Consider the following 26,831-nt stretch of genomic DNA (forward strand, 5'->3'; position numbering starts at 1 on the left):
TTTCAGTTTGCTCATTTTTCCCCTATAAATCTGAATATAAGATCTCTGGAAACAAAGTCCCTGTTTGTGGGTTTGGTGGGGCATAGGCTGCTGCTCCTAAGTGAGAACTTAAAAGGAGTTGGGAGTTGATATAAAAGAGACTCTTTGCCTCAAGCTGTGGTGCAATGCTCAGGATCACAGTTTTGGAGGCTGAAGCTCTACCCAAACCCCCAAGGGAGACCCTCCCCTTGTGCACTGGGGCTGGGGCTGTTATTGTCACATACTTTTGGGAACAGTGACACCTTTGTGACATCCCTTATCCAACCTCTGCCCAAAGGCACTGCCAGGAGGATTGGGAAGAGCCGGACAAGAGGGACACCCTGGTGACAGCACCACCATGGACACACTCAGAGGCTCTTGAAGTTGTTGAAAATCAGCCTTTGGTGCCCAGAGGACTCAGATGAGTCCTCCCAGCTGCTCAGAAATGCTGTGACCCCACCGAGTGCAGATATTTCCAGGCTGAGGCCAATGTGCCTCCCACCACAGCCCTGCTCTGCAGGAGCTGCCTTTGTCCAGCCCAGCCCAGGAGTCCTGGCTCAAGGGGTTGTAGTTTCAGTCCTGACAGTGTCCATGGTCCTCGTGGGACAGGAGTCTTGGTCTTTGGTGTCCAACCCAGCCTGAGGTTCAGCTGTGCTTCCCCCTCAATCCCCTCAGCCCTGGAATGCAGCAGCCAGAGAAGCTCCTGGGGCTGGTCCATGGATCAGGGCTTGGAGGAGGAAACACTTGGGTTCCACCTCAAGCCTCGAGACCCTGGCTCAAGGTGTGCATTGACTTCTGTGCTTGGGTGGAAACCACACACAAACTGGAAAATCAGATTTCTGGTGTGGTTCTGAAGGCTGTGAATTCAAGGGTTGCTGGTAACACCTGAGGAATGAACAACTGGGTGTAAAAATCCTCCCCTGGGTGCTGGAATGAATTACATTAGACAAGTGTTCTGTAGGAAAGGGTGTAGATACTCAAAGAACATTTGCTTTGGGGTTGGGATTTCAGTTCCTTGAGTCAGATCAGGCTCCAGTAACTCCTCAGTTCCCTGGCCTTACACCCAATATCACCTACGAGAGGGTCCCCATCCCTTCACCCAACTCCCCAGCTTTGAACTCAGTTAAACTTTACTGTAGCTGGTATGGGGCAGGAAAAAAAAAGCCATATCCCCCATGATTAAAAAGAAGAAATGTCTCAGCAATGATAAACCTGTAAGAAAAGATTTCAGTTTTCAGATCGATTCATCTCTATCCCTGACCAAAAACTCTGGGAGTAAAGGATATTTCCCATAACTCCAGATCAGATTATTTGTTACAAAACACAAAAAAGGGGATTTTTCACCTGGGTGAGGAGTCAACAGCAGAGTTTTGCAAGGAATGTCCAACACTGAGAAGGGCTGGGGTGGGGGAGCAGAGATCAGTGATGTGGACAAACCTGGGCTGGGGGAAGGTGTCCCTGCCATTGGTAGGGGGTAGGGATGGGATCAGCTTTAAGGTCCCTTCAACTCAGACCATTCCATGGTTTTGTGAGGATTCCATGATGAAGTTTGATCATGACCACACTGCTCAGGGTGGTAAAGCACAAAGGAAGCCACAGAAGACAGGAGTGGATGGCACTCAGTGGATGATAAAATTAATTGCAAATGGCCATGAAATAATGCAAATTGGGAAAGGGCCCCCAAATCTGCACAGCACCGATACAGGTCAGGTTTTCTGTTAGGGCCACTTTGACAGACATTGTTATGGAATGGTCTCTGCAGTCGGTGCTCCAGTGCTCACTAATCCAGAAGTGAAGCTGTCCAAAATCTACAGGAATTCACTTCGCTGTTCCTCCTCTTGCCCAGATTTTTGGGGCCGTGTTGGTTGATGGGTGATAGGAAAGGCCTCTTAGGAGCTGTTGTTGGATTTGCTCTCAGAACAGAAAATACCAACATGACAATATTTCAGTCATTATTTATCTCATTATTGCACCCCAGGCTCTGTTTGCAGCCTGATCTTTGCATTTCCTATAAAATGAGGAAAGCACACCAAAAACCCAGCAAGGGACTGGAAGGGCTGAATTCCTTCAGGTGAGGACACAATATTTGGATTTGCTGCTTGGACAGAGGCAGTTCCAGGTGAATACAAAACAGATCCTGCAGATCACAAATGATGGCAAGAGTGTGGTGAGGAACAGGAGTTCATTGCTCAGCCAGAAGAACCTGCTGTGGGTCAGGTCAGGCGGGCACCCAAGCCCCACACAGGGGCTGCTTTTCCCTGCCAGGGGGATGGGGAAAAGAATCAGAAGGGTGGAAGTGTAAAAACTCATGGCTTGAGCTGAAGGCAGTTTAATAGGGAAAGAAAAGCTGCTGCACACACAAGCAAAGCCAAGTGAGGAGCTCCTTTAGTCCTTCCCATCCCAGGCAGGGGTTCAGCCTCCTCCAGAGCTCCATCACCCATGGGGGTTACCTGGGAAGGCAAATTCCACAACTCCAAACATCCCCCCCCTCCTCCTTCTTCCCCAGATTTTTGGTTAGATGGAAATTTATCACCCAGGAGCCTCTTTAGCACGAGTCACCTCCCCTGGTGATGGTCCCAAATATTCCCCTCCCCTCCAACATCCAGCCCAGCACATGGATCGAGGTGCCCAGAGGAGCTGTGCTCCAGGACCAACCCCTTCTGCAGTGTCTCAAACCCCTCGGATGCTGCTGGTATCCCTTTCCCATTTGGAGGGTGTAAAGCACATTTCTCACACCTTGTCCTGTCTGGACTGGCCCAAAAGCCACCATTTCATTTATTCAAAGACTTATTGTTGCTGCCTGGTGAAATTATTGGACCTCTGGGATTAAAATTAACTGAGACAAGTGTGTAATTAGATTGTGGGACGTGTTCCCAGGAAGGCCTGTGGGGGTACACAAACCCTGGCCTGGGAAAATCCCTCAGCATCACTTCACTCGCAGTCCTAAAGCACAACAGTCCAGAGCCAGCCTTCAGCTCAGGCCAGCCCACATCCCATCCCTGCTGGGACCTGTGTGAACTGGGCAGAGCCAACTTTTACCCGTGCCTTGCTCCTCGTGGTGCTTCCCAACAGAGCTGAGATTCCCTGGGAAGGAGGCAGAGCACCAGCTGCACTGAGCACCAGCTCTCTGCTTTGGAGCAGAGCCAGTGGCACACGGTTCAGTCTTTCCTGCAATATTCATGGCAGGTTGTGCCTCACACCTTTCCAGAGCCCAGAACCCTCCACTCCAAGTGCTCTGCTCTCCATGGAAAGAGAATAGCATTACCCAGGACTAAAGCAGCCTCACTTCTCACCACAAGAAACCACCAGGACTAATTCTAGATCTGATTTCCACATGATTCAATTTGGTTTTTCCATGTTGGATCTGACACAAGACATTTTAAGATCCAGTTCCTCCAGCTGAGACAGAACCGGTGCCTCCGTCTCAGCCACAGTGCCCAGGATGGGCAGCCCAGCTGACCACTGCCCCCAGTGACCACTGACCCTCTGTCCCCTCCTAGGCCAGGGCTCCTCCTTCCTGGGGTAACCTCAGGCTGTTTGTAGGAGCAGAACCAGCCTGGGGGCTTCAGTCCTGGGCTTAGGGCGCAGGGAAGGACTCTCCAAAGAGAGGCAGCCCAGGCATCCCCCTTAGATCCCACCCCGAACTGTGGGACAGCTGAGTGGATGTGGTAATTCCCCTCCACGGGGTGTTTTCCGTGACATCTGAGCATTGGGAAGCCTCTTTCCAGTGCCAAAGGCTGTGATTCACCGTGGGTGATTTCCAGGCAGTTGGCACCAAGCGCTTCTTGAGGCCACCCACCACCACGGCCTCCCCAAAGGGACTCCCCAGACTGGAGGCATGTGGAGAGGGCTTGGCTGACCAGTGGGAGATGTCCAGCACCGTCACTGGCCTGAGTGGAGATGTGTCCCTTCCTTCCCTGGATTTCTGTGATGCTCTTTCTGGTCCGAGTGTCCTGTCCCCTTGTCCCTGGCAGGACACATTTCCCTCCCCCGGTGGCCGCTTTGGGGCAGGAGGCAGGAAAGGAGGGTGAGTCGTGGTGGGAAAGGCTGGCAGGCTGGGCTGGCAGTGGCAGGAGAGGGGACAGCAGCCCTGGGAGGTGGCATGGCCTCACTCACAGCCGGTGCACACACAGAGGGTCAGCCCTGCCAGGACCTGGGGCACACACAGAGGGTCAGCCCTGCCAGGACCTGGGGCACACACAGAGGGACAGCCCTGCCAGGACCTGGGGCACACACAGAGGGTCAGCCCTGCCAGGACCCAAACAAATCCCAGCGTCTCTCTTTGGAGGAAAGGTTTTACAGCGCTGAAAATCTCGCTGTGTTTATTGCGGCCACAGCCTGGAAGCCTACATTTGCATATGCAAATCATATGCGTTTATGTAAATTCGGGGTCGAATAATATTATCACCGCCCCCGCAGAATAGATCCTCTCCCATGGCAAATCAGTTGATTGTGCTTCCCGAGCTGAGAGCGGCACCGCTTTGAGCAGGCGCTGCCGAACCAACATTTCTCTCTGGTGCGGGGAACAATGCGGGAGCCGGCTCCGGGCACAGCCCGTCCCTTGTCAGCGGCTCCATTGGGCTGTGGCGAGCAGCAGCCCCGGGCCAGCGCTGCCTCCCTGCCCCCATCCTGCCGGCCCTCCTGGCACATCACCCCGAGCCCAGCCGCGGGCCGTGCCAGACAAAGCGCTGGCAGCAGATGCCAAAATCACTTTCAAGCCCATGACAGAGCCCTGAGTCACCCGAAGCGGAGCAGCGCGCCCAGAATGGGCTCGCCTTACAAAAGTGCTGTTGCTGCAGCAACACTAATCCACCCGCCGGTGGGCAGAGGGATGGAGAATGCGAGGGATGCAGCCCGCAGTGCTCAGGCAGGGCGGATCGCTCTCGTCTGCGGGGATCTGCGTGCCCTGCCCCGGGGCCCTTTGTGGTGGGGCCTCCTCAGGCAAAGGGGTTCCGTGCTAGAGCTTGGGGCAGCTCTGACTGACCCCGAACTGCCACAAACTGGGCAGGAAGGGGATTTGACAGAGCTCCCGTTGCTGTCTGGGCCGACTTCTGACTTCTCCACACGGCCACTTGAGGCCTCAAAATCTCAGCTGGGCTGTTCTTCACACCCAGTCTGACCTGAGGAGCATTTGGGCCCCAATTCCTCCCCAGCAATCACTCATGTCACCACCAGGCTCCAATGCCATCGGCACTGCAGCACTGACCCCTCTCTGTCACCCTCCTGTCCTGCCCCACTCCAGGGAATCACAGAATGTCCTGAGCTGGAAGGGACACCCAGGATCATCCAGTGCCACCCCTGGCCCTGCACAGACACCCAACAATCCCACCCTGGGCATCCCTGGGAGCCGTGTCCAAACACTCCTGGAGCTCCGTGGGGCTGGTTGGTAACAGAAGGGCAGAGGCGAGGGTGACACGAGGAGGGGTGGTTGAGATTACAGCATGAGGCGAGAGGGTTGCAATGAGCAACAGAACAAAGTGGAGCAGAAAAATCCAGGGGTGGGAGATTTATGGAGAAAGAAATTTGTGACTGAGCAAAGGGGCCGTGAATGGTTTTGGGGTGAGACTTTCTCCCATCAGAAAGATAATGGCTTTTAGAGTGGGATTTTTGACAAGTGATGTTTGGTGTTAGAACCCAAATTGCAAATGAGAGGCTTTCGGGGCCAGGTGTTAAAAAAGCAGGAGATTGGGAAGTTTGAGATTTGGGATCATTCCCATCTCAGTGTTGACCGGGGAGGACACAAGAGAGAAAGAGGAGAAAGGAGAGATGGGGAGGGGAGGAAGAGGAGCTGCCCGAGCACTGACACAGGCTCCGGACAGAGTCATGGGAATTCCAGCTCCCAGCTGTCCCAGGAGGCTCAACCAGGCAGAAAGATTGGAGTGTTTTCAACCCTTGTCTTTTTGACAGTGGCACTGAACCCACCTAGGACATCCCTTTTCTCTCTCCACTCTTCCCACCACCACCCTGCCACGTGTCTCCATCCTCTCCTCCTAACGTGATGGATCCCAGAATGGTATCATCAGATCTGTCCTAAAAGCCCCACAGAAATGCTTTGGGTCCTTCAGCATCAAATCCACGGGGTGTTGCCAAAGAACTGAATTTTAATCACAGAATCAAGGGACAGTCGGGGTTGGAAGTGACATCTGGAGATCATGGAGCTCAACCCCACTCAAAGCAGGGACAGACAGAGCAGGGTGCCCGGGGCTGGGTCCAGCTGGGTTTTATTGCCAAGGATGGAATCTCCACAGGCTCTCGAGGTCACCTGTTCTGTGACCCTCACAGTGAAGAGTTTTCACACGCTCGGAGAGAATTCCATGGTTTTCAGTTTGTTCTCATTGTCCCTTGTCCTGTCAGAGGAGTTTGGCTGCAGCTTCTCCACCCTCCCCACCAGTTATTTCCGCACACTGACAAGGTCTCTCCATGGGTTTCTTTTCTCCTGGCTGCACAGTCCCAGCTCTCCCAGCCTCTTGTATGTCTCAAACCCCAAAACACCTTTGCTCCTCCACCATCTGTGCAGGGGTGGAGCCTCTCACAGCCCCACAGGCCACTGGAGTGATAATTTCAATGCTCTTTAGGGCTCTTACCTGGCCCCACAATACCCAGGACTGCAAGGCAGGGCTAAATGCTCACCTGGTGCACTCCTTCAGCTCCACTCTCTCCAGTCTCATCCTCTGAATCTGCTCCTGTCCAAGAAGAAAAGCCCCCAGAAGGGTAAACCCCACTGCATTTACCTGCGCAGTTCACCTGCACCGGTGTTTGGGTGTGCAGAGAAGGAGGTGCTGGGGGGACTGAGGGTGGTACCACTGCCAGTGAGACCCAGCCCATCCCTGGGGACTCTGTTCCCTGAGCATCCTCATTTCTGTTAGAATCAAACCCCAGCACAGGCCATGACATCCAAAACTTCCAAAACAGCTCCTCTGGAACGTTCTGGGAATGCCAGGCAGGTTCCAGGCTCTCACAGGCACTGCTGTGGGTGAGGGCCATGTTCCTGTGCCAGCTTGTGGGAGAAACATCCCTGTGGCTTTTCCTGTTTCCCTGTTCAAAAGGTGATGCAGCTCCATGGTTGGTGCTTGCAGCCTCATCCCGCTCCGGTGGGGATGCACAGTCAGGAAGTGCCATCGGGGACAATGAAACACCCAGTGCCCAGCCCACATGTCCAGAGTGCAGTGCAAGAACCCCCTCAGAGGGAACAGGTGGAACAGGGCACTGGATCGTGTCCTGAAAGTGCCAATTTTCTCCATTTGTTACAAGGGGAGCCTGGGAGATGAGCTCAGGGGGAGGTGACCAGAACGGGGACACCCAAAGGGGAGTTCCCTGAGCCCCTTCCAGTGCCAATGAGGCACTGATGTGGGTGGGTGACCTCCAGGCTCAAGTATTTCCCATGGAAAAATGGGAAGTGACCTCCTGAATGTGCCTGTGCTCTGCTGGCTGGAGGAGGAGCCAGCACACCCAGGGAGCAGAGTCTGCAGTAAAGCCTCCACCTCTGAGCACACAGCCCCACTCTGGGCCGCTGCTCACTGAAATGTGGTGGCACACAGCAATGATTTAGGTTGACAGGATCATCTGCTGCTCTCTTACCACGAGGAGCAGCCCCCTGACCACCGTGGTGGCCTCCACTGGACTCGCACCTCTATGTCCATGTCTTGCCCATCCTAGGGAGCCCCAAACAGGACATGGGATTCCACCTGTGGTCTCACAAGTGCCAAGTAGAGGGGGAAAATCACACCCCTTGATTTTCCAATCCTGCCAATGCAGCCTCAGGATGCAGCTGGCCTTTTCTTCCTGCATGGACACAACAGATTCCTGTTCCAGCTGTTGCCCATCAGGATCCTCAGGTCCTTTTCTGCAAAGTGAGCCAGGCCCCAGCCTGTGCTGCAGCATGGGGCTGTCCCAGCCCCGGCTCAAGGCCTTGATTTTGCTTTTCTTGAGGTTCATGGGGTTCATGGAGGGCCAGGCTGGATGGGACTTGGAGCCACCTGGTCCAGTGGAAGGTGTCCCTGCCCGTGTCAGGGGGCAGAACAAGATGATCTCAACAGTCCTTTCCAACCCAGGCCAGTCTGTGGTTCCATGATCCTCATTCTGCCTCTAAAGCGAGCTGCTGGCAGGGAGGGGAGGGGATTATCTCCTAATTACACTGTGACTGAAATTCCTGTGCTCAACTCATTTACCAACCAGCCAATATCTTGATCTTCCTTCTGTCTCTTCCTTCTGTGCTCCACGCAAGCCTCTGAATTTCATTATTTCTTTAACTGTCAGGACTTTGAGACCCAACTTCATTTTCCAGCCACAACCAGACCACCTCTTGTGCTCCTTGGTGCCAGGTCCCTGCAAGAAGCAGCACACTCTTGAGAAACTGGGGTGATGTTGGCCACTGAGTCACTCTGTGTGACTGGAGAAAGACTTTTCTTTGTGCAACAAGGAACATTCCTGAGGATCTGGCATTTATTTTCTTTTAGTTAAGGCTCTCCTCATGCAAAAAAAAAAAAAAAAAAAAAAAGCCACAGGGATTTAGCACAGGTTCCCTGCCAAGGGTGTAATTTTGTCCCAGTCCTTTCTCGATTGTTGTGCCCAGAGATCTCCATCTGCCTGTGAGCAATGAGTGTCAGCTTCTCTGACAGGAGAAAAAATACAAAAAATCCATGGATCCTCCTCAGATCTACACCAGAGCAGGGCTGTGCTGAGTTCCAGCACACACAGATGCCTGGACAGCTCTGACAGGAGCCAAGGCCATTCTCAGCCAGCACTCCTGGCTCCTCACGGGCTGTGTGAAACAAAAGGAGACAACCAAGGTCCTGATCTGAGACACCGAACCTCCTCAAAGGGCTTTGCCCAGCTGGGAAAAATCTGAAAGCAGGAGGGCAAGCAGAGTGTGCAGGGCAAGCTCCAGCTGGCATGGAGTGACAGGACAGGGGAACGGCTTGATCGGATTTTGGGAAGGAATTGTTCCCTGTGAGGGCGAGCAGGCCCTGGCACAGGGTGCCCAGAGCAGCTGTGGCTGCCCCTGGATCCCTGGCAGTGTCCCAGGCCAGGCTGGACATTGGGGCTTGGAGCAGCCTGGGACAGTGGGAGGTGTCCCTGCCCATGGCAGGGGTGGGATGAGATGATCTTTAATGTTCCTTTCCAGCCCAAACCATCCTGTGATTCCATGATTCTCTAAAACAGCTCTGGGAAGGCCAAACCAGGGTTGTGTCTGCAGAGCAAATTCCTCTGGTAGGGATGGGGAACCGAGGGAGGCGAAGGGTGGGCAGGAACCCTGTGAAAGATCAAAAAATGACCCAGGTTTGGCCCAGGGACACTGAACTTGGAGTTCTGAGGATGACACTGGCCCACTCTGATGTACAGGAGGGCTCTGGGCCCTGGGGCAGAATTTGTTTCTGCTCCTGAGCCATCGGGACTCAAAACCCAGGAGAGACTGAAAAAGGTGCCAAGAAGATGGACAGGGCAGGGTAGAGGAGGGGACCAGCCCCACCTGGGGGGGTTGGAGCAGCTCCCAGGGTTTTGGTGTTTGCAGACTCTGGATGTTTCTGCAGTGTGAGCTGCAGACAGAGCACGTGGGAAATGTTTAAAGCTGATTTCTTTACAAAGCTTGTTTGGGTCACAAAGGAGCAGAGAGAGCAGTAGGGGAAAAAAATCAGCAGGAGACAGAGGAACTTTCCCCAGTGCCTGTGGGTTCAAGGAACACTGCAGCACCATGAGCCATTGCACAGGAGGGGTCAGCACAGCCCATCTGGGAACCCTCTGTCTGTCCTCCATCCCTGCACGAGGGGCCTGGGATCCCTGTGTGCTCTGCAGTCACCACGGTGTTGTTTGAAATTGCTGAGCTGCCTTAGGCTCATCAAGAGCAGAACTGCTGTGCCCTGCCATGGGCCCCACCTGGAGACCTCGGGCATTTCACCAAATGCTGCTGGAGGGCTTCAGCCTTGGTTAGAGAATATTGGTATGTTCAGGAATATTGATAATATTGATCCTCCCCTACACAACAGCTGGATCCCAGCTCCTGTGCCATCCTCCCCTGCTGCCTCTGCCAGTGCAGCACAACACCCTCTGAGTGGGCTCTCCCTCCTCATGGGCCCAGGGGACAGGAAAAAACTCCTCCTTGCAAAGCCAGGCAGGGCTGTGTGAGCACCGAGTGCAATCCCTTCACCCCACGGGTGAGGAATTCATTTGTCCTGCCTCAAACAGCTCTTTTCAGAAAGGCACAGGCTGGATTTGAAGACACTCAGTGTTAGAGGATCTGCAACAAGTGTTGGGCATTGGTCCTTTGCTTTGAGATTTGAGGCTTTGCACTCCACTGCTCCGAATTCCCACTCACAGCCATTGTCCTGCCCTCTTCTGCTGGACAGAAAGTCTTAATCTTCCCCTTCTTCTCACTGTAACTAAATAATCTCTCAGAAGTCTTTCCAATAGACTGATCAAACTGTCAGCATAAGCCACTGCCTCGGCTCGCTGCTATTGCTCCTTTGTCCCCTTCCCATGTTTAACATCCCATTTACAACAAGGAGGAGGCTTAAACCACTCCAGTTCCTGCAGCATCCCGAGCTCCTGCCTGGGTGAGACAGCGCAGCCTCAGCCAGAGCTCCATGAGGGAAACAGAAGGACAGAACCGTCCTGAACACGTCCATGAGGGAAGCTGTGGGCAAACCCCAGGGCTGAGTAACCCCATTTCATAAACACCACGCTGTCCTCCTGCCCCTTGGATGTCTCACTTGCCTTTGCTGGATGTGAAGGGGTGGCTGCATTCTCCTGGAGATGGGTGGCGGGGACTCAACCTGCACCAGCTCCAGGGCTGTGACACGTCCTGTGTGCTCTGAGAGGTGACATTGTCCTGGCTGCTCTCAGAGGTGACATTTGTGCCCAGGCTGTGACGCTGCAGCCCTGAGAGGCTGCGCTCACACCCTCAGACACCTCAGCAGGGTGCTCTGGTGAGGTGGCCCCAGCTCTGTCAGCGTTTCCTGGGCTTTGCTCAGTGCCAGGGGGTCACAGTGGCTTTTTCTGGCTGGCAGCTCATCTCGGAGCTGGTCACTTCCCCCTCAGCTCATCCTGCCCCTGTGCTGGGGGAGAAGAGAGGTCCTGCCCTGGCCTGGGGGAGCCCAGACCACATGTACACCAGCAGGAGAGCATTCCTGAAGGACTTCATCCTCTGGCACCCTCCATTCCTCTTGCCCTTTCCATAGGGATTTCTGAGCTTCCCATGTCCCAAGCACAGTTCCAGTACCAAGAGATGAACTCTGCAGTTCAGGTGCCCTCTGGGGGTTTTACATTTCTTCAGCCAAACTCAGCTGATTTGCACCCAGAAGGGATTTGATGCAGCAAGGTCAGGGTAACAATTCACCCTCTCAGGAGGGCTCACTGCTGCAGCTCCAGCTCTCCTCCCTTTGGTTCTCCCTGCCAAGCATTCCCCACCCACTCGCTGGAGTCAGGAACGGCACCTGGGTGCTCCATCCCTGGAAGTGTTCAAGGTCGGGCTGGATGGGGCCCTGGGTGACCAGGTCTGATGGGTGACATCCCTTCCCACGGCAGGAGGTGGGAACCAGATGATCTTTAAGGTGCCTTCCAAGCCAAACCATCCTGTGCTTCTGGGACCTCCTTGAATCAAAGGAAAAATCCCTTTGACTTCCCAAATCATCAGAACTCTGACTCAGCAACCCCAAGCCCAGAGTCAGAGGCAGGGGAACACGTGGGTCTTGTGAGACAGCCTCTTTTATTTTCATTTATTGCAGCCCAGCTTCCCCCTGCACCGCAAAACCACACAATAATGTGTGAGATGTGGATGATGGGTGATGGGTGGGGGTTCACTCACAGGAGAGCAGCTCATGCCATGTCTACAGGGCAAAAGGAGGTAAGGGAAAAAATGGAATAAAACAACAAGATTTGTTTCAGTTCACGTGGCAAAAATCTCACCACAGATGTTCTGGGGGTCAGTCCTTGGTCATCCTTCACCCAGTAAGGCCCATGGGCACTGCACTGTCCAGGACTCGAGGGCAGGTTCAGCTGACCTAATCTGAGAAGTCCTTCCCTAATTCTCTGTGGGGTCAGAGGAGCTTTTCTGGAAGGTGACACCTCCCTCTGCAATAACTCTGCAGGGAGCAGATTACCTGAGCCCCCTCGCTGCCTCCTTCTCTCCACCAGTGGCTCGGGAACTTTCTCTGGGTTACAGCACCTGGAGTTTAATGCAGAGAAATGAACCCTGTCCCAGTGACAGGAGGACAGGAGCTCCCTTCAGCTCAGTGTCAGCTTGGGAGGAAAGAAAATCTGTGCTCTCTGAAACCGTGATGCACCCAACACGTCCTGGCACCCATTTCACCCCCCAGACAAACCTTCACCCGACAAAGACTCTTCTGCACCTGTTTGCACTGGCAACATTTGCATTTCCCTGAAATCTTCCACGTCAAAGAACTTCAGCTCCTCTGGTGGCACCGATCCCTCCCAGGGCCCGCAGACCTCGCTGTCCCTGCCAGGCAGGAGCAGCACTCAAACAGCAGCACTGGAATTCAGCCACACTCAGGTTAATTGAACCATTTGGCCGTTTCCGAGCTGGGTGTGGGTTTTCCATGGTCCTGAAGGAAGGAAGATGCTTCTCACAGGTGACAGGAGCCAGCTGCAGCCCCTCGGAGCACACCAGGTGTGAACCTGTCTCTGCAGGCAGGCCAGAGTGGGGATCCTCAGTGTCCAACAGCAGCAGCCCCTGAGCGAGTGACCCTGGGGCTGTCGTCTCCGGGCTGGAATGCAGTTTGCTCCTTGCCTTGGCAGAGACCAGGGGGCACAGCAGGTGCTGACCCACGGATTGTGCCAGGATTGTCTCAGAGTCATCCCCCAGCTCCTGTCTGTCTCTGCTGAGGGACAGGCGCTGCAGCCTCCACCCTTCTCCGCCTCCTCCTCAGTGCCAGGATGCCAGAGGTGACAGTCGTGCCACCAAGGGTCAGGTGCTGCTCCTTCTGCCCTAAAATCAGAGCCCATTACCCCAAGTGACAGCAGTGCTGGTGGGAAGGGATCCTTAGGGTCTGTAGTCCAACCTCCCCTGGGGCAGAGACATCCCCAGCACCATCCCAGGGCAGCAGGGGCTGTGTCCAAGCTAAACTCCAATGGATGAGCCCCCCCTGCTTTGCTGGGCACCTGGAAAGGGAATTTTTCCTAATGCCCAACCTAAATTTCCAGGCTGCACTTCCAGTTGTTTCCCCTGTCATCTGGCACTCCTGGGAAGAGTTTGGCTCCACCACAGCTGGAACTGCCCCACAAGTGGCTGTGGGCTGTTGTTGGACCCCCTCAGCCTCCTTTCCTGCCCACTGACCCAGCCCAGCCCCTCCTCCTCTCCTGGGACCCCTCAGCCACCCAACCCCGAGCACAGCTCTTGGATAATGTCCCCTTCCTACACATCCCTCTGGATGCAGCATTCCCAATGACATCCCTGGATGCCCTGACCCCACACTGACCCAGCCCCATGAGGTGATGTTGGGAGGCTTCAAACTGATCTGGGTTCAAACTTGGCACCTCCAGCCCCTTCACTCATAGGAGCTGTGAGTGAAGGTTGTGAGAGGAAACAAATGAGCCCCCCAAAATTCACATAATTTGATCAAAGGTGTAGGAAAGCTGTCAGTGGGGCAAGGCTGGGGCTGTCAGTGGGGCTGGGTTGGGGACACGCTGAGGAGGCTGCAGTGAGCCGTGCTCAGCACAGCCAGGTGGAGGGGGCACTTCCTGGGCAGCATCACACTGGCATGGAAAGCTGCTGGGTTTGGATTTGTGTGGATCAGGAATGGCTGTGGGACCAGAAACAGCAGCACGTGTGCGGGGTTTAACCCTGCGAGAGCAGAGTCATTTTCACCACAGTGATGAACACGCTCCTTGCAGCCCCACACCTTCACCTCCTTTCCTGCATTTGCTCTTCTTCTAAACCCCAAAACTCCTCGAGCCTTTGAGGGAGAGCTCAGCCTCTCTCTGCTCAGGTGGATTTTAGGCACTGCCTGCTCTGGGACACAGCAGAGGGGGATCCCAGGGTGCTGAGCTCCGAGAATTCAGGGATCCCTTCCTGCCTCTTTCTGAGCACAGGGATTCCCACAGCACTTTCTGCTCTGCCCAGACCCCAGGGAATGGTTCTCCAAATCCAGGAGCCACACAGGCCACTGCTCGCCAAGGGCCAGCCCCAGATTTGGGGGTGATCTCGATGGAGATTCTGGAGTTAGTTCTTCTTACAGAAGATGGGTCCTGAACCTGAGAGAGGGAATGTGAGTGTGAACAGGAACCCTCATCCCACAGGCAGAGCAGACCAGCCTTCAGTGGGGAAAACCCCTGGCTCCCAAAGCCTCCGTGCTTGGCAGCAACTTCAGGAGACTGCCCTGCCCCAGAATTACTGTCCCACCCCAGGACATCTCCCTTGTCTGCCTGTCCTTGGCACAGGTGGGATTCAGCCAGGCTGCACTCACCTCTCACGTGCCCTGAGCTCATCCCAACCCAAATGTGCTCGGTGCTGGAGGGTCCTGGGGCTGCTCAACATGAGACTCAGTCCAGCAGATGGATTTGGGGGGGTTTTAGCACCCTCCTACCATGTGAGCAGCAGTGATTATCAGCAGCACTCAGGCCTTGGAGGTGGCAAAAGTGACACCAATTATTGGGCAGGTCACTGGGAGACTGAAAAAAACACATTTGGGGTTTGGACACAAAAATCTGCCCCAACCATCCACATGTGACTCCACTTTCAGTTGAGAAACCACCTGATGATACAAGCCCTGAACAAATGTTTGGGGTTTGAGTGATGCCTCTCCCCTGTGCCCCTCTTTGCCCCTAAGTTTCATTAAATCTGAAGGATCTGGGGGCATTTTCAAAGGGAACCAGGGAAACCCCATCCCACTGACAGCAGTGAGTTCTTCTAGAGGGCAGGAAGGAGATAAAGCACAACCAGGATGCTCCTCTTTAGCAGGATGAGCTGTCCTTATGCGTGTCCTTCAGCAATTTTTGTAAAGATTGATAGAGCAGAATGAGACATAAAATGATGTTAATATTCCCTGAGTGTAAACACTCACACTGAGCAGGGCAGCCTCCTCCCAACACTCACCTTGATGCTTCCATGAGCCTCACCCTGGATTTTCCCTGTTCTGGCTTTCCCTTTCTGCTGGATCACTGCACCCCTGAACCTCCTTCCCAGTCAGTCTCCCTGGGATTAGACCCTCAGAGTGAGCATAATCCATCCCTTGCCAGTCTGTCTACAGGGAGAGCCTCTTCCTGCCTCCCTCCACCCCTCCTTCCAATCCTCCATCCCTCCATCCCTTGTTGTCGCTTCAGCTCCCTGTGGCAGTGTCTCTGCAGGACTCACACCCTGTGCCAGTGCCCAGACAGCAACAACCTGGGATGGGGTTTGTTGACCCACCAGGGAACAGGAGGGGGGTCCCCACCTCGGGGACATCAGGGGAGGTTGGTCTCTGCTCCCCGAGGGTGGCCTGGACAGTCCTGGCCTCGGCCCCAGCGACGGAGCTGTGGGACCGTGAGCACTCCCCAGCTCAGGGCCTCTGGGACAGCCTCACTCCTTGATTTTTTCCAGCAGATCTGAGCAGACAATTCAGTGGGAGCTTTCCAGAAGGCCCCACAGCACCGTGGGGAGCTGCAAACGCCCCAGCTGAGGGTGGCAGGGCAACCTGCCTGCCCCGACTCGGCCCCTCTGCAGTGGGCCCAGCACCGAGCCCCCGCAGCCAGGCACACCCTGGGGCTGATCCCAGAGATCCCACACCCCAGCTCCCTTTGCTGCCCTCCCCAGTCCTGATCTCTTCTTATCTGCTTGCCCTGCCAGGCTCAGGTGACCTTGAGGCAATTTTTGTGACACTGGCATTGCTCACAAACCCCCTTTTCCCACCCATTACACACAGCTCCCCTTCCCAAGATGTGGTGGTCACTCCCAGCACCCAGCCCAGGCTGCAGAGCGAGTTTGTCCTCCTCTGTCCCCAGCAGCAGACCCCAGGGCTGGGCTGGTGTCCTGCAGCCCAGGCTCTCCCAGCTCCAGCTGCCCACGGAACATCAGCAGGTGACGAGTCACTGCTGCCTCTCTGGGACCTGACAGTTCTCCAGCACCCAAACCCCCACCTCTGGCAGAAGACATTTCATTGTTTGACACCATTCCCAGGCCAGCCGGTGGGTGGGGAGGATGGGAAGCAGTCACAGCCAGCCCAGGAGAGCCCGGCGTGGATCAACTGCGGCACCAACTCGCTCACGTCCTGCAGGATCCGCAGAGAGCTCCTAAAAATTCCTTCCTGAGTGACACAGTCCTGCACTGCCCCAATCTGAGAGCCCCTGACCCAGTGCCCCTCCCCAGGGGTTCCTCTGGTCGTGCTCCATCCCATGGTAGAGTGGCTTTGCTGCTCTTTGTGCCTCTGCACCTGCAGTGCAGGGGGGGACAGGTGACAGGGACAGAGATGCTCCCTCAGGAACAGGCAGAGCATTTGGGACGCTGCCAACATGAAAAGAATCTTGGTTTTACTAAGAACTGCGTGCAGATAAGGGGCTCTGCCTTGGTGCAGATTTAGCCTGGGCTGTGTTTCAGTCGCTGTTCAACATCACTGTTGATTGGAGACTGAAATAAAACAGCACCAGCCCCTGCCTCTAATTCCTCAGGCCTGGAGCTGCCTCTCTTCAGCTCTCCTTTGTAACATTCATTTTTTAGCAACTCCTGGGCCATCATCACTCTGCTACCTCAGAGCAAAAGCACCAGAGGGGCATCAGTAGCACCCCTCCCTCCTCTGGGACCGCAGGCAGGGCACGAATGTCCGGCCCTCGTGTTCTGCTCAGGGCGTCATCGCATCAAGTGCTTGCTCCTTGTTTCCTTCTGGAAATAACCAACATTCCTCTGCAAATGGAGCAAGGTTGCCAAATTTCTGACACAGCTGGTGCTGTGTGCCCCTGAACAACACGGGCCAACCATCCCTGGTCGTGGCAGGATCCTGGGAATGTCCCCCTGTGGCACTGGAGAGGCACCACCATGTGCAGGGACAATAAACCAAAACCATCCAGGACCCAGAGGAATTTAAATACCCTGAGCTGAGAGAGTTCTCAGAGTGATGACTGAACTACTTCCAAGCAGCCACAGGTTTGGGAGTGATTTCTAGATGGACTTTTGCCTTTTAAAAGGATTCTGCCCCTTATGGTGACAACATTAAGGGAGAATTTTAATGGGACAGAATCTGGCCTTGTGGGTGCTGAATGTTGTTCAGATCATACAATTCACAGACACTCTTAACGAGGTCATTTTCAAACACAGCAGCTGCAGAAAGAGCTCTCTGGCTCAAGGGGTCACACTGGAGTGTAAAATCTATGGAGACCTTCCAGGACAGTTAAACATCAAAACCCCACATCCCATTCCTGCCCTGGGGCTTACCCTTGGCTGGGGCATCGGCCTCCAATGCTCAGGCAGCTGAACCTCCTTTTAAAAAATGCATTTCCAGTCTGTTTTATTGCCCCCCAAGGACTGCAGGGTTGGGTGGGGAGTCTGTGGTGACACAAGTGCCACCTCTATGGAAAAGCTCAAACCTCCAGACACGCTCAGAGGGTGATTCCTGAGTGAAAAGCTGGTTTCCAGTCCCTCTCCTCATTGGAATTCTGTCATGTTTTGTCTGTTCTCCACATTCAGTCAGGACCTGGCATTTCCCCACTCAGATGTGAGCATGCTTTGACTTGCAAAACTTTTCCTGCTGCTGCTCTTGATCTTTGGGCAAACCCAAGAGTTTGTGTGTTCCTCTGCTCACGAAGGGCTGCACTCAGCACAGTGCCAGAGCTAAAACCGGTGAATATTACAGCAGCTGTGAGACAGAGAAAGAGCCTGGATGGAAACTGCTGCTCCCACCACGGTGTCCCCAGGCCAGCACTGCCAGGAGGCACCAGTGCCACTGCTTGAAGCACAAACATTGACCAGAATTGGAAAACACCAAATACATCTCAAACTGTACAATAAAAGCCCCTCCAGGCAGAGACAGGTTTTCCCAAAGGCAGCAGGTGGCAAATAAGGTCCCAGCTGTGAGCAGGTTTTTTTCCTGCTGGTTCCCAACTTTCCCAGTGCTTTATAAGAAGCTCAGGGATCAATCTGAGGCATTGATCAATGTTAGGGAGCCAAGCAGGACAATGTTTGCCTTGTAACTTTGTGCTCCAGGGACCTGAGCTGCTGTGGGAGGAAACACCTCCTGTCCAGAGCAGCTGTGGCTGCCCTGGATCCCTGGCAGTGTCCAAGGCCAGGCTGGACGGGACTTGGAGCACCCTGGGATAGTGGGAGGTATCCCTGCCCACAGCAGGGGGTGGAGCTGGATGGGCTTTAAGGTCCCTCCAGCCCAAACCATGCTGGGATTCTGTGATCGTGGTTTCCAAGAGCTTCACTGGAGTTCCTGGGAGCCCTGGAGGAGCTGCTGGCTGTGGCTCTGGAAGAATTGAGGAAGAGCAGGAGCCACCATGACCAGCAGCATCCTCTCTGCAACACTCGGCCGTGAATCTCCAAGTGTGCTGGAGGCTCTGGCAAGGAAAATGTAAAATCATTCTAACACCTTTGTCAGGGCAGGCGGCACAGAGGGGCCCAGGATCCCTGTAGCTTGTTTGCTTTTACGTGGGAGATCCCTCAGGAGTGGCAAGGGAGAGCTGCAGTGCAGGGAGTGCTCCATGGGATGGGATGTGCCCTTGGTGACAGAGCCCGGCAGCCCAGAGCCTTCCTGCGACAGGGCTGGGGCTATCCTGCTGTGGGGAGGTTCTTCAAATTCATCTGCTTCCAGCTGCTGGGTTCAGAGCCAGAAAACCTTCCCAGAGCAGCACATCCCAGAAAGGTTCTCCCTGCATTTCGAGTAAAAGCTGCAGCACCGAGCTCAGGTGCTGTCCCACGCTGGAGCTCACGGAGGCTGTTCCACACTCCTCACACAAATGTCAATATTGTCCAGGGCTGAGCACATTCCTGTCCATCTCCAGGACTCCAAGAGCTCCCAGGGCTCATTAAAGACAGCAGCAGGTTATGGGGTTGCAGAAGAAAGAGAAGGGGTGACCCCACCGGGATGCAGGGCTCCCTCCTGGCCCTCATCTTTTGTCCTGGAACTGGAGTGTGAAGCTCGTGTGAGCACACCCCGAGGGCCAGCCCTCACCACGCCCTGCACACACAGCAGAGACCGGACACACACCTTCCCAAGGAGCTGCTGTCCTGGAGGGCAGCGGCCGAGCAGGGCATCACCCCAGGGGGGTTTGGAGCCCTGCTCCATGCAGGAGCAGCTCACCAGGGTTTGTCTTTGGCCGGTAAATCCCAGCCCGTGGCACACAGCGAGTCCAGTCCTGAGTGCCCTGAGCACTGCAGCCTCCAGGGAGGGAGGAAGAAATGTCCCAGAACCTTTTGAGCTCCCTGGCAGGAAACCTGCCCTAAATGCTGCTTTTCACACGTCCAGGAACAGTTCTGATCTGGCCAAATCCTGCTGTTTCCACACACTGCTGCGTCCAATCCCTCTGGGTACAAGGTGGCCAAATGGAAGATGAGTTTCTGGCCAGCTCTGCAGGGAGGATAAAGATGGGCGTGGGCACAGCTCTTTCCACGCTGAGGAACAGGAGACAGAGTGACCTCTGCAAGGATGGAAGGATGCACCCACGAGCAGCCACGGACAGAGGAGCTGCACGAGACCATCACTGCCAGGGCTTCGAGAGCTCATCCCAGACCATGGGAGCCACAGAGAGTCGCTCACAGCTGCTGGAGCCACGGCCCTGCTGGGTCTGGCACCATCGGGGGGAACGAGAGGAGTCCCTGGCCTGAGAGAGTGTCAGGACTCCTGAGAGACTTTCGGGATCAAGCAGAGGAAGAGCAAAGGGATTTCCCGTGCGACTGCCACAGGCTCTCCTGCTCCTCGTGCTGTGCCCTGCTCTCCCACACACACGAAGCCAACCCTTCTGTGCACATCTGTCCCCTCACACGATGGGAGCCAGAGCAATGTGGGCTCAGGCAGCCAGGACGGGCACTGAGAGCAAGAGAGAGAAGCGTGGGCTCTATCACCCCTGCAGGTGCCAGCCTTGGAGTTGTGGTTTTGCCTTAAAAATTGTCCTTGTCCTCCCTCTCTCTCAAATTCACCCTGTGACACTTCCTCCCCTGATGTGTTTCCTTCATCCCCATGAACTCTCGTGATTGAGATTTAACTCCTGTGATTGAGATTTTAGATTGAACATCGTGTGTAAGACACAAGATTTGGGATCCCAGATCTGGATTTCAAAGAGGTTTGGTTTCATCTTCACATCTCAGCCACTCTACAGGGAAACCACTGGCCCATGGGACCCCTCGGCCTCAGCTCCTGCCCCCTGTGTCTTCCCAGCGCTCCTGGGGAGATCCGGATGATGGGACAGGAGGAATGAAGTTTTTATGACTGTCTAAGTTGCAGTGGGGAGATCACAGGTTCACTGACATGAGAAGGGAAATGAAAATGAGGTGCTGGCTGGAGAGGAGGTGCTGCCTGTTCCCTGCATCACTGGGGGCAGAGGCTGTTCTTGGAGCTCACCACCCATCCCAGCAGTGCTGAGCTCCCCATCCCGTGGGACTGGGAGGAGCTGGAAGCGCAGAGCAGCTCTGGGAGCCAGTCCCAGTGCACTGCTCGTTGTGCTGCTGCCTCCCAGCCACATCTGGCTGCCCCTCTGTGACCCATCAAGGGTGGGAGATGTGGGGCCCAAACATTGCCTGAAGCCTCAGGCAGGTGCTCCAGAGGGCAGAGAGGGGCAGGAGAAACAGGGAGCAGGAACTGTGGCAGAAGACAGCACTGGGGCAGGAGTGGGAGTCAGGTCCTCTCATCCAGCAGATACATTTCTGCTGAGCAGGCACCCTGGGATTCCCTTTACATCCTTAAAACCGTTAGTGGGTAATTAAATCAACCAGCTGGTGCCAGCTCAGCACCCAGCCTGAGACTCCAGGCTGGAAGAGCAGCTCGGGGTAAGGACAGTCCCCCACAAAGCCATGGCCTCTGTCCTTGGAGGAGTTCAAATTGTGGAAGGACAAGGCCCTGAGAAACCAAATGTAACCTGGAAACTGGCCCTGCTCTGAGCCCTCCTGAGGGCTCTCCCAGCCTGGAAACGACAAATGATTGTTTTATTCCCACACAGTCTCCAGGTGCTTGAGGGAGAAACAGAAATGCAGTGGCAGGAGTGGTTGGTACCACAGGTGGTTGGGATGTGCTGCAATGGACAGACAGGAATGTGATAAACTCCAACCAAGGGGAAAAACCACCCGGGGAAGAAACAACCCTGGGCACCTGTGAAGGCCGGGGGCAAAGCAGCAAAGAGTGTGGAGCAAGACCTGGGCGTGCTGCTGGACCAAAACCTGAGTGTGGAGCAGCCGTGGGACACAGAGTGACCAGGGCTGCCCGAGGGACAGCAGGGAGGGAGGAGATCCTTCTCCACTGCTGGGGCCTCAGCTCAACTCCTCTCTCCACCTGTGGACTCGCAGTACAAGAGAAACTGAATCAAAGGATCACAGAACCTCCTGAGTTGGAAGGGACCCAACAAGGATCATCCAGGCCAGCTCCTGGCCCTGCTCATGACACCCCAACAATCCCACCATGGGCCTGAGAGTGGATTAAGTCCAAACTCTTTCTTACGTGCCCCCAGTGGTACCTGCAGTGTGAGGTCTGTGCTCTGAGTTCATGATGGTCACTCTGGCACGGAACTGCTGCTCACACGTCTGAGCCCCCTCTGCAGGGGCAGCTCTGGCTGGGCTGGAGCCTGGGCCAGGCTGTCCCTGCTCCTGTGCAATGTGTCTCAGGGTCTCAGGTGTCTCAGTGCTTCTTTAAGCTCTGTGTCTTCACCCTTCAGTGACAATTTCTGGCCAAATAAGCAGTTTGACCCACTGTTCCCACGATTTGATGCTGGGCAGCTCCTCGGAGCAGTAGAAAGGATCCTCTCAAACCTGTCTTGCACCTTTCCCAGCCCAGAGCTGCTCCTTGAGCCTGGTGCCCATCCAGGTGGAACTGTGGTGGTTCAGTCTCTGCCGGAGCCACCTGCACAGGTGTCCAGCCAGCCTGGGACAGTGGCACTGACACACCCGACCCCAAAGCAGCCCCTTCCCAGGAATGCTGATCCCTCTGCTGATGAACTTGGCATCGGACAGGGCACTTTCCACCTTGGCCACAGTTCAGGAGCTCTCACATCAGTTCTCCTGACAGCTGAGAGATCCCAGGGTGCTCCCCAGCCTCCAGGTGTTGCTGCCCTGGATCCAGCCCCTGGCAGGTCCTGTCAGATCCTCCAGCCCCTTGGGGAGGTCTCAGGAGCTTTGGAGTACCCGGATTGGCTCCATGCAGAGCTGAGTCCCTCTGTGCCCCCAAAGGCCCGGGATGTCCCCAGGTGTGAAAGTCCTCACACCAGAGCTACCAGCAGCACTTCTCTTGTTCTCTTAGGAAATCCCTCGGTGTCAGAACTTTGCCCCCCTGAACTCTCAGCTCACCAAACTCCCCCTGGGGATGGTGGGGGCAGGGTTGGGGTCATTGGTGGCACCAGGACCAGGCATGGTCAGCATGAGGGTGTTCCCCAGCCCTGACGCTGTGCCCTGTCCCCTGCAGGTCCCTCGCCCTGGGTCAGCAGTACAGCTCCCTGGGGTCCCAGCCCATCCTCTGCGGCTCCATCCCCGGCCTCGTCCCGAAGCAGCTCCGCTTCTGCCGCAACTACATCGAGATCATGCCCAGCGTGGCCGAGGGGGTGAAGTTGGGCATCCAGGAGTGCCAGCACCAGTTCCGGGGCCGCCGCTGGAACTGCACCACCATCGACGACAGCCTGGCCATCTTCGGGCCCGTCCTGGACAAAGGTAACCCCTGGGGGCAGCTGGGCTGGGGGGCAGAGCTGGCACAGCTCCACGGGGCTCTGGATACACCAGGACTGTCCCGCTGGGAGCACGTCAGGAAAAGGGTCTGATGTCCCAGCTTTCAACCCTGATTTCTCCAATTGCTTTTTTTCCCAAGTTTTTGGTGTGTTCCATCACAAGGAGTAACGAGGGAAGGGTCCGTTCCCATGCCAGGAGCTCAGAAGGGCCAGGGAGGATATAAAGTACAGGAGGGGGAAGGTTTAGCCCCAAGCACACTCACATGTTCTGGAATCATGGGCTCCACCTCCCTTCCAAACAACTGGGGCCAGCAGACCCGTGGGAAAAGCCAAGGAGGGGGGACCTGGCTGAGTTCTTTGGGATCAAGGCAGGGCCACTGAAGCACAAGCTGCCAACCCCAGGAGGTCCCTGGGCTCAAGTTTCCCCACCAGTGAGGAACCATGGTTGAAATCCATGGTCCTGATCAGGCTTAGTTGGGATTTCAATGAGTCTTTTCACAAATGAGCCCAAAAAGCAGGGCACAAAGAGAGATTATAAATTCATTTTCCTTCTCCTCTCTCCAAACTCCTCTCCATCCCCTGCTCCTGGAAAGCTGCCTTTCCAGACCCACTGGCACGGATCAGGCACACTGGAATGTTGATGAGGCACCATAAAGTTGGGATTCCCTGTGAGTTGTGGGGCATTACACTGGAAAAAGGGAGAAAGGGCCCCAAAACACCGTGGAGGGAGGTGCTGGAGGGGCAAATCATAGAATCACAGAACACCTTGAGCTGGAAGGGACCCACAGGGATCATGGATTCCAGCCCCAGGCACAGACACCCCCAACAACCCCACCCTGGGCATCCCTGGCAGTGCTGTCCCAGCGCTCCTGCAGCTCTGGCAGCCTCAGGGCTGGGACCATTCCCTGGGGAGCCTGGGCAGTGCCCAGCACCCTCTGGGGAAGAACCTTTCCTTGAGATCCAGCCTAACCCTCCCCTGACGCAGCTCCTTGATAACCTGTCCCACACCTCAGATGTCTCAGACCCCAGATTAAAAGGGATTCCCACGAAACTGAACTTAATGGTGGATTAAAAACTCCCAGTGGATAAAAATCTCCGGTTTCTCCATCCTGTCCCGTGGATTCTGTTCACTCTGTGCCACGTTTAGCACAAGGGACAGCCACAGGTAATATCTTGGTTTCACAGCTTCATAAACACAACCAAAAACATTTCCCCCTCATCCTCCTGGGTGTTGACATCACTGGGTCCCTGCAGCCCAAAGTCTCTTTATTGAACAGAAATTATTGTTTCCAGTGATGCTTTGGAAATGGGAATTTTATGGTGCAGACTTCAAGAAACTGGAGAAATTGGGGTGAGAGCAGGACTTTGGACTATTTCCCAACAGTCCCCTGGGGAGGGCAGGGCTTCTGGTGAATCTTTCTTACACAGCTGCAATATTCTGCAGAGAAGCAGTTCATGAAACCATTTTTTCCAGGTTTCAGCCTCCCAGTAAGGGTTGGTATCATTTCAGATCCCCGAAATGTCAGGCGAATATTTCAGTGAAAATCATTCCTTTGTGTTAACGTGGGATTCTTTGCAGGAACCAGGATTGTAAAGTCTTATTAGAGCACTAATAGGGACCATGAGATTCATTTCCCCTCTGTTTTGTCAGGGTGTATTTTGGGGTAACTGCTGTATTTGCCACCAAATAACTTGTCAGCAGGGCTCAACACACTCTAATTTGCTGCCTAATAAAAGCCTGTCCTAAATTTCAGCACTTAAAAGATCAGAAAGTTTAAAGTTTCTTTAAAAACTATCATTAAAAATCTGTCATAAAAATTCTAAACACGTTATGAAAGAACTGTTCAAGCATTGAGCCACTGAAAATCTCTCACCACCATTTCTGTCAGCGGGAAAGCACTTAAAGATTGGATTTGAACCATCCTCCCTGTAATGAGCAAACTGAACTTTGAATTTATGGAGAATATTTTAAGATTCTTTCGGCTGCAGGGACTCGAGCAAAGCCTCGTGTGTGGACTTGCCTCAGCATCTCCACGCACCCCGAGCTGACAAGGTAAAATATCACCCAGAGCTCTGAAACTCTTCTGACAGATGGAGAAAAAGGAGTGAGCACGTTGGAGATTCAGCTTTGCCAGTGCCACTGTGACGCATCTCCAGACAGCACTGCCAGGCTCCCAGAGTGAATTTATCCTGGTGTCTCACTAACCTGAAAGTGGAGCAGTTAAAAATAAACAGCATCATCTGCAAAGAAGGACACATCAGAGCCCAGCCCCTCTGATCGTGGGTATTATTCACATTTTTGAACTGTGCTCGTGTCTTTTCCCTGCTGCCTTCAAAATTAACGAGTGGATTCAGGATAGGACTGGTGTCAAAGTGTGGCACTGAGTAACACAGGGAACCTTTGAGATTCCTGGAGTTTGCAGCAGAAAAGTCTCAGAGCAAACCAGAACCTTTCCTGCCACAGCTTCCTCGGCTGAGGGAAGAGATAACGTTGGTGATAAAGCTGAGAGATCCTGTCAGCTGTGAGGGGTCTGGGACCAGCCCTGCTCATCACTGACAAGGGTTGCTGGACACTCCTGGGCCTTCAGAGGATCATGGAATAGTTTGAGGTGGAAGGGACCTTTTAAAGATCATCTTGTTCAACTCAGCATCTTCCTTAGATGCAGCAACAAGAGTCACAGACTGGTTTGGGCTGGAGGGACCTTAAAGCCCCTCCAGTGCCACCCCTGCCATGGGCAGGGACACCTCCCACTGTCCAGGGTGCTCCAAGCCCTGTCCAGCCTGGCCTGGGACACTGCCAGGGATCCAGGGGCAGCCACAGCTGCTCTGGGCACCCTGTGCCAGGGCCTGCCCACCCTCCCAGGGAGGAATTCCTTCCCAATATCCCATCCATCCCTGCCCTCTGGCACTGGGAAGCCATTCCCTGTGTCCTGTCACTCCAGACTCTTGTCCTAACCCCCTCTCCAGCTGTCTTGGAGCCCTTTAGGTGGTCCTCAAATCAAGAGTTTTGAGCCCATAATCTGGATCCTGTGGCCACCATGGCCACGTTCCCTTTTTCCTGATTTCCAGCACACCCAGGGGTGCAGCCCTACAAACCAAAACCCAAACCCAAACCAAGACAATCCCTGTCACAGCTCACATGCTGCATTTGGCCAACAAAGGGTCGGGGTTTCCCCTCTGACAAACACCTGGATGAAATCACCCCTCAGTATTAACCTGGTTAATCCCAGCTGCTGCTCCCTCAGGTAGATTGAGGCTATTCTGGAAAAGCTTCAAAGGTGCAGTTCTCACAACAAAATCATTTCTAATAGAGCCTGAAAAGAAACTGAGGGTAATTTCATTTTAAAGGAGCTGCGCAAATGTTAATCCTGGTCACTTCCACTGAAGGAGAGCTCAGTCTGCAGAGCAGCACAGCGTGGGAGGGCTCAGCTGAGCAGCCCCTGCCATGGCACACGTGCCCAAGCCCTCCTGGGCTGCTCTTTCTGGGCACATCCTCCAGGCTGTGAGCCCTGGTGCCACTGTGGGAGCACAGGGCTTCCCTCCCTGAAATGCCCAAGGGATTCCTGCCTCCAGCCTCCCCTCCCATCTCCACATCTCTTCCCTCCCCAGGGTCACCTACAGCTCCAACCTCTCCTCCTGCAGCCCCTGGCAGGGCAGTGAACAGCAAGGGCAGCTCAGGGAAACCCCAGGCACTGAACCCACCTGGGAGCTGCTGAACAACGACCCAGGAGAGGCTCTGTCCTCAGTTCCTCCATATTTCCCACTCCAAATTCAGACTCACGAGGGTTTGGCTGCTGTACCTGCCCAGGCTTTGGTTTCCTAAGGCCACTGATGATCTTCCTGCAAGGAAGGGAGAGCTGGGGGTGCTCACGTGTAGAGGAGAAGGCTTCAGGGAGACCTTAGAGCCCCTTCCAGTGCCTAAATGATCACCAAGAGAGCTGGAGAGGGACTTGGAACAAGAATCTAAGAGTGACAGGACAAGGGGGAATGGCTTCCCAGTGCCAGAGGGCAGGGATGGATGGGATATTGGGAAGGAA

General features: G+C 54.6%; 1 protein-coding gene across 1 annotated transcript in view; it reads left to right on the forward strand.

The window, feature by feature from the left end:
• Positions 1–26,831, forward strand: part of WNT3 (Wnt family member 3) — a 44,385-nt gene that overhangs the window by 9,898 nt on the left and 7,656 nt on the right. Inside the window, exon 2 of the mRNA XM_039565682.1 lies at positions 22,539–22,780. Within this exon, the coding sequence (XP_039421616.1) occupies positions 22,539–22,780 (242 nt within the window). The remainder of the gene's footprint in view (positions 1–22,538; positions 22,781–26,831) is intronic.

This window comes from Corvus cornix, chromosome 27 (genome assembly GCF_000738735.6).
Source record: "Corvus cornix cornix isolate S_Up_H32 chromosome 27, ASM73873v5, whole genome shotgun sequence".
NCBI classification, from domain to species: Eukaryota; Metazoa; Chordata; class Aves; order Passeriformes; family Corvidae; genus Corvus; species Corvus cornix.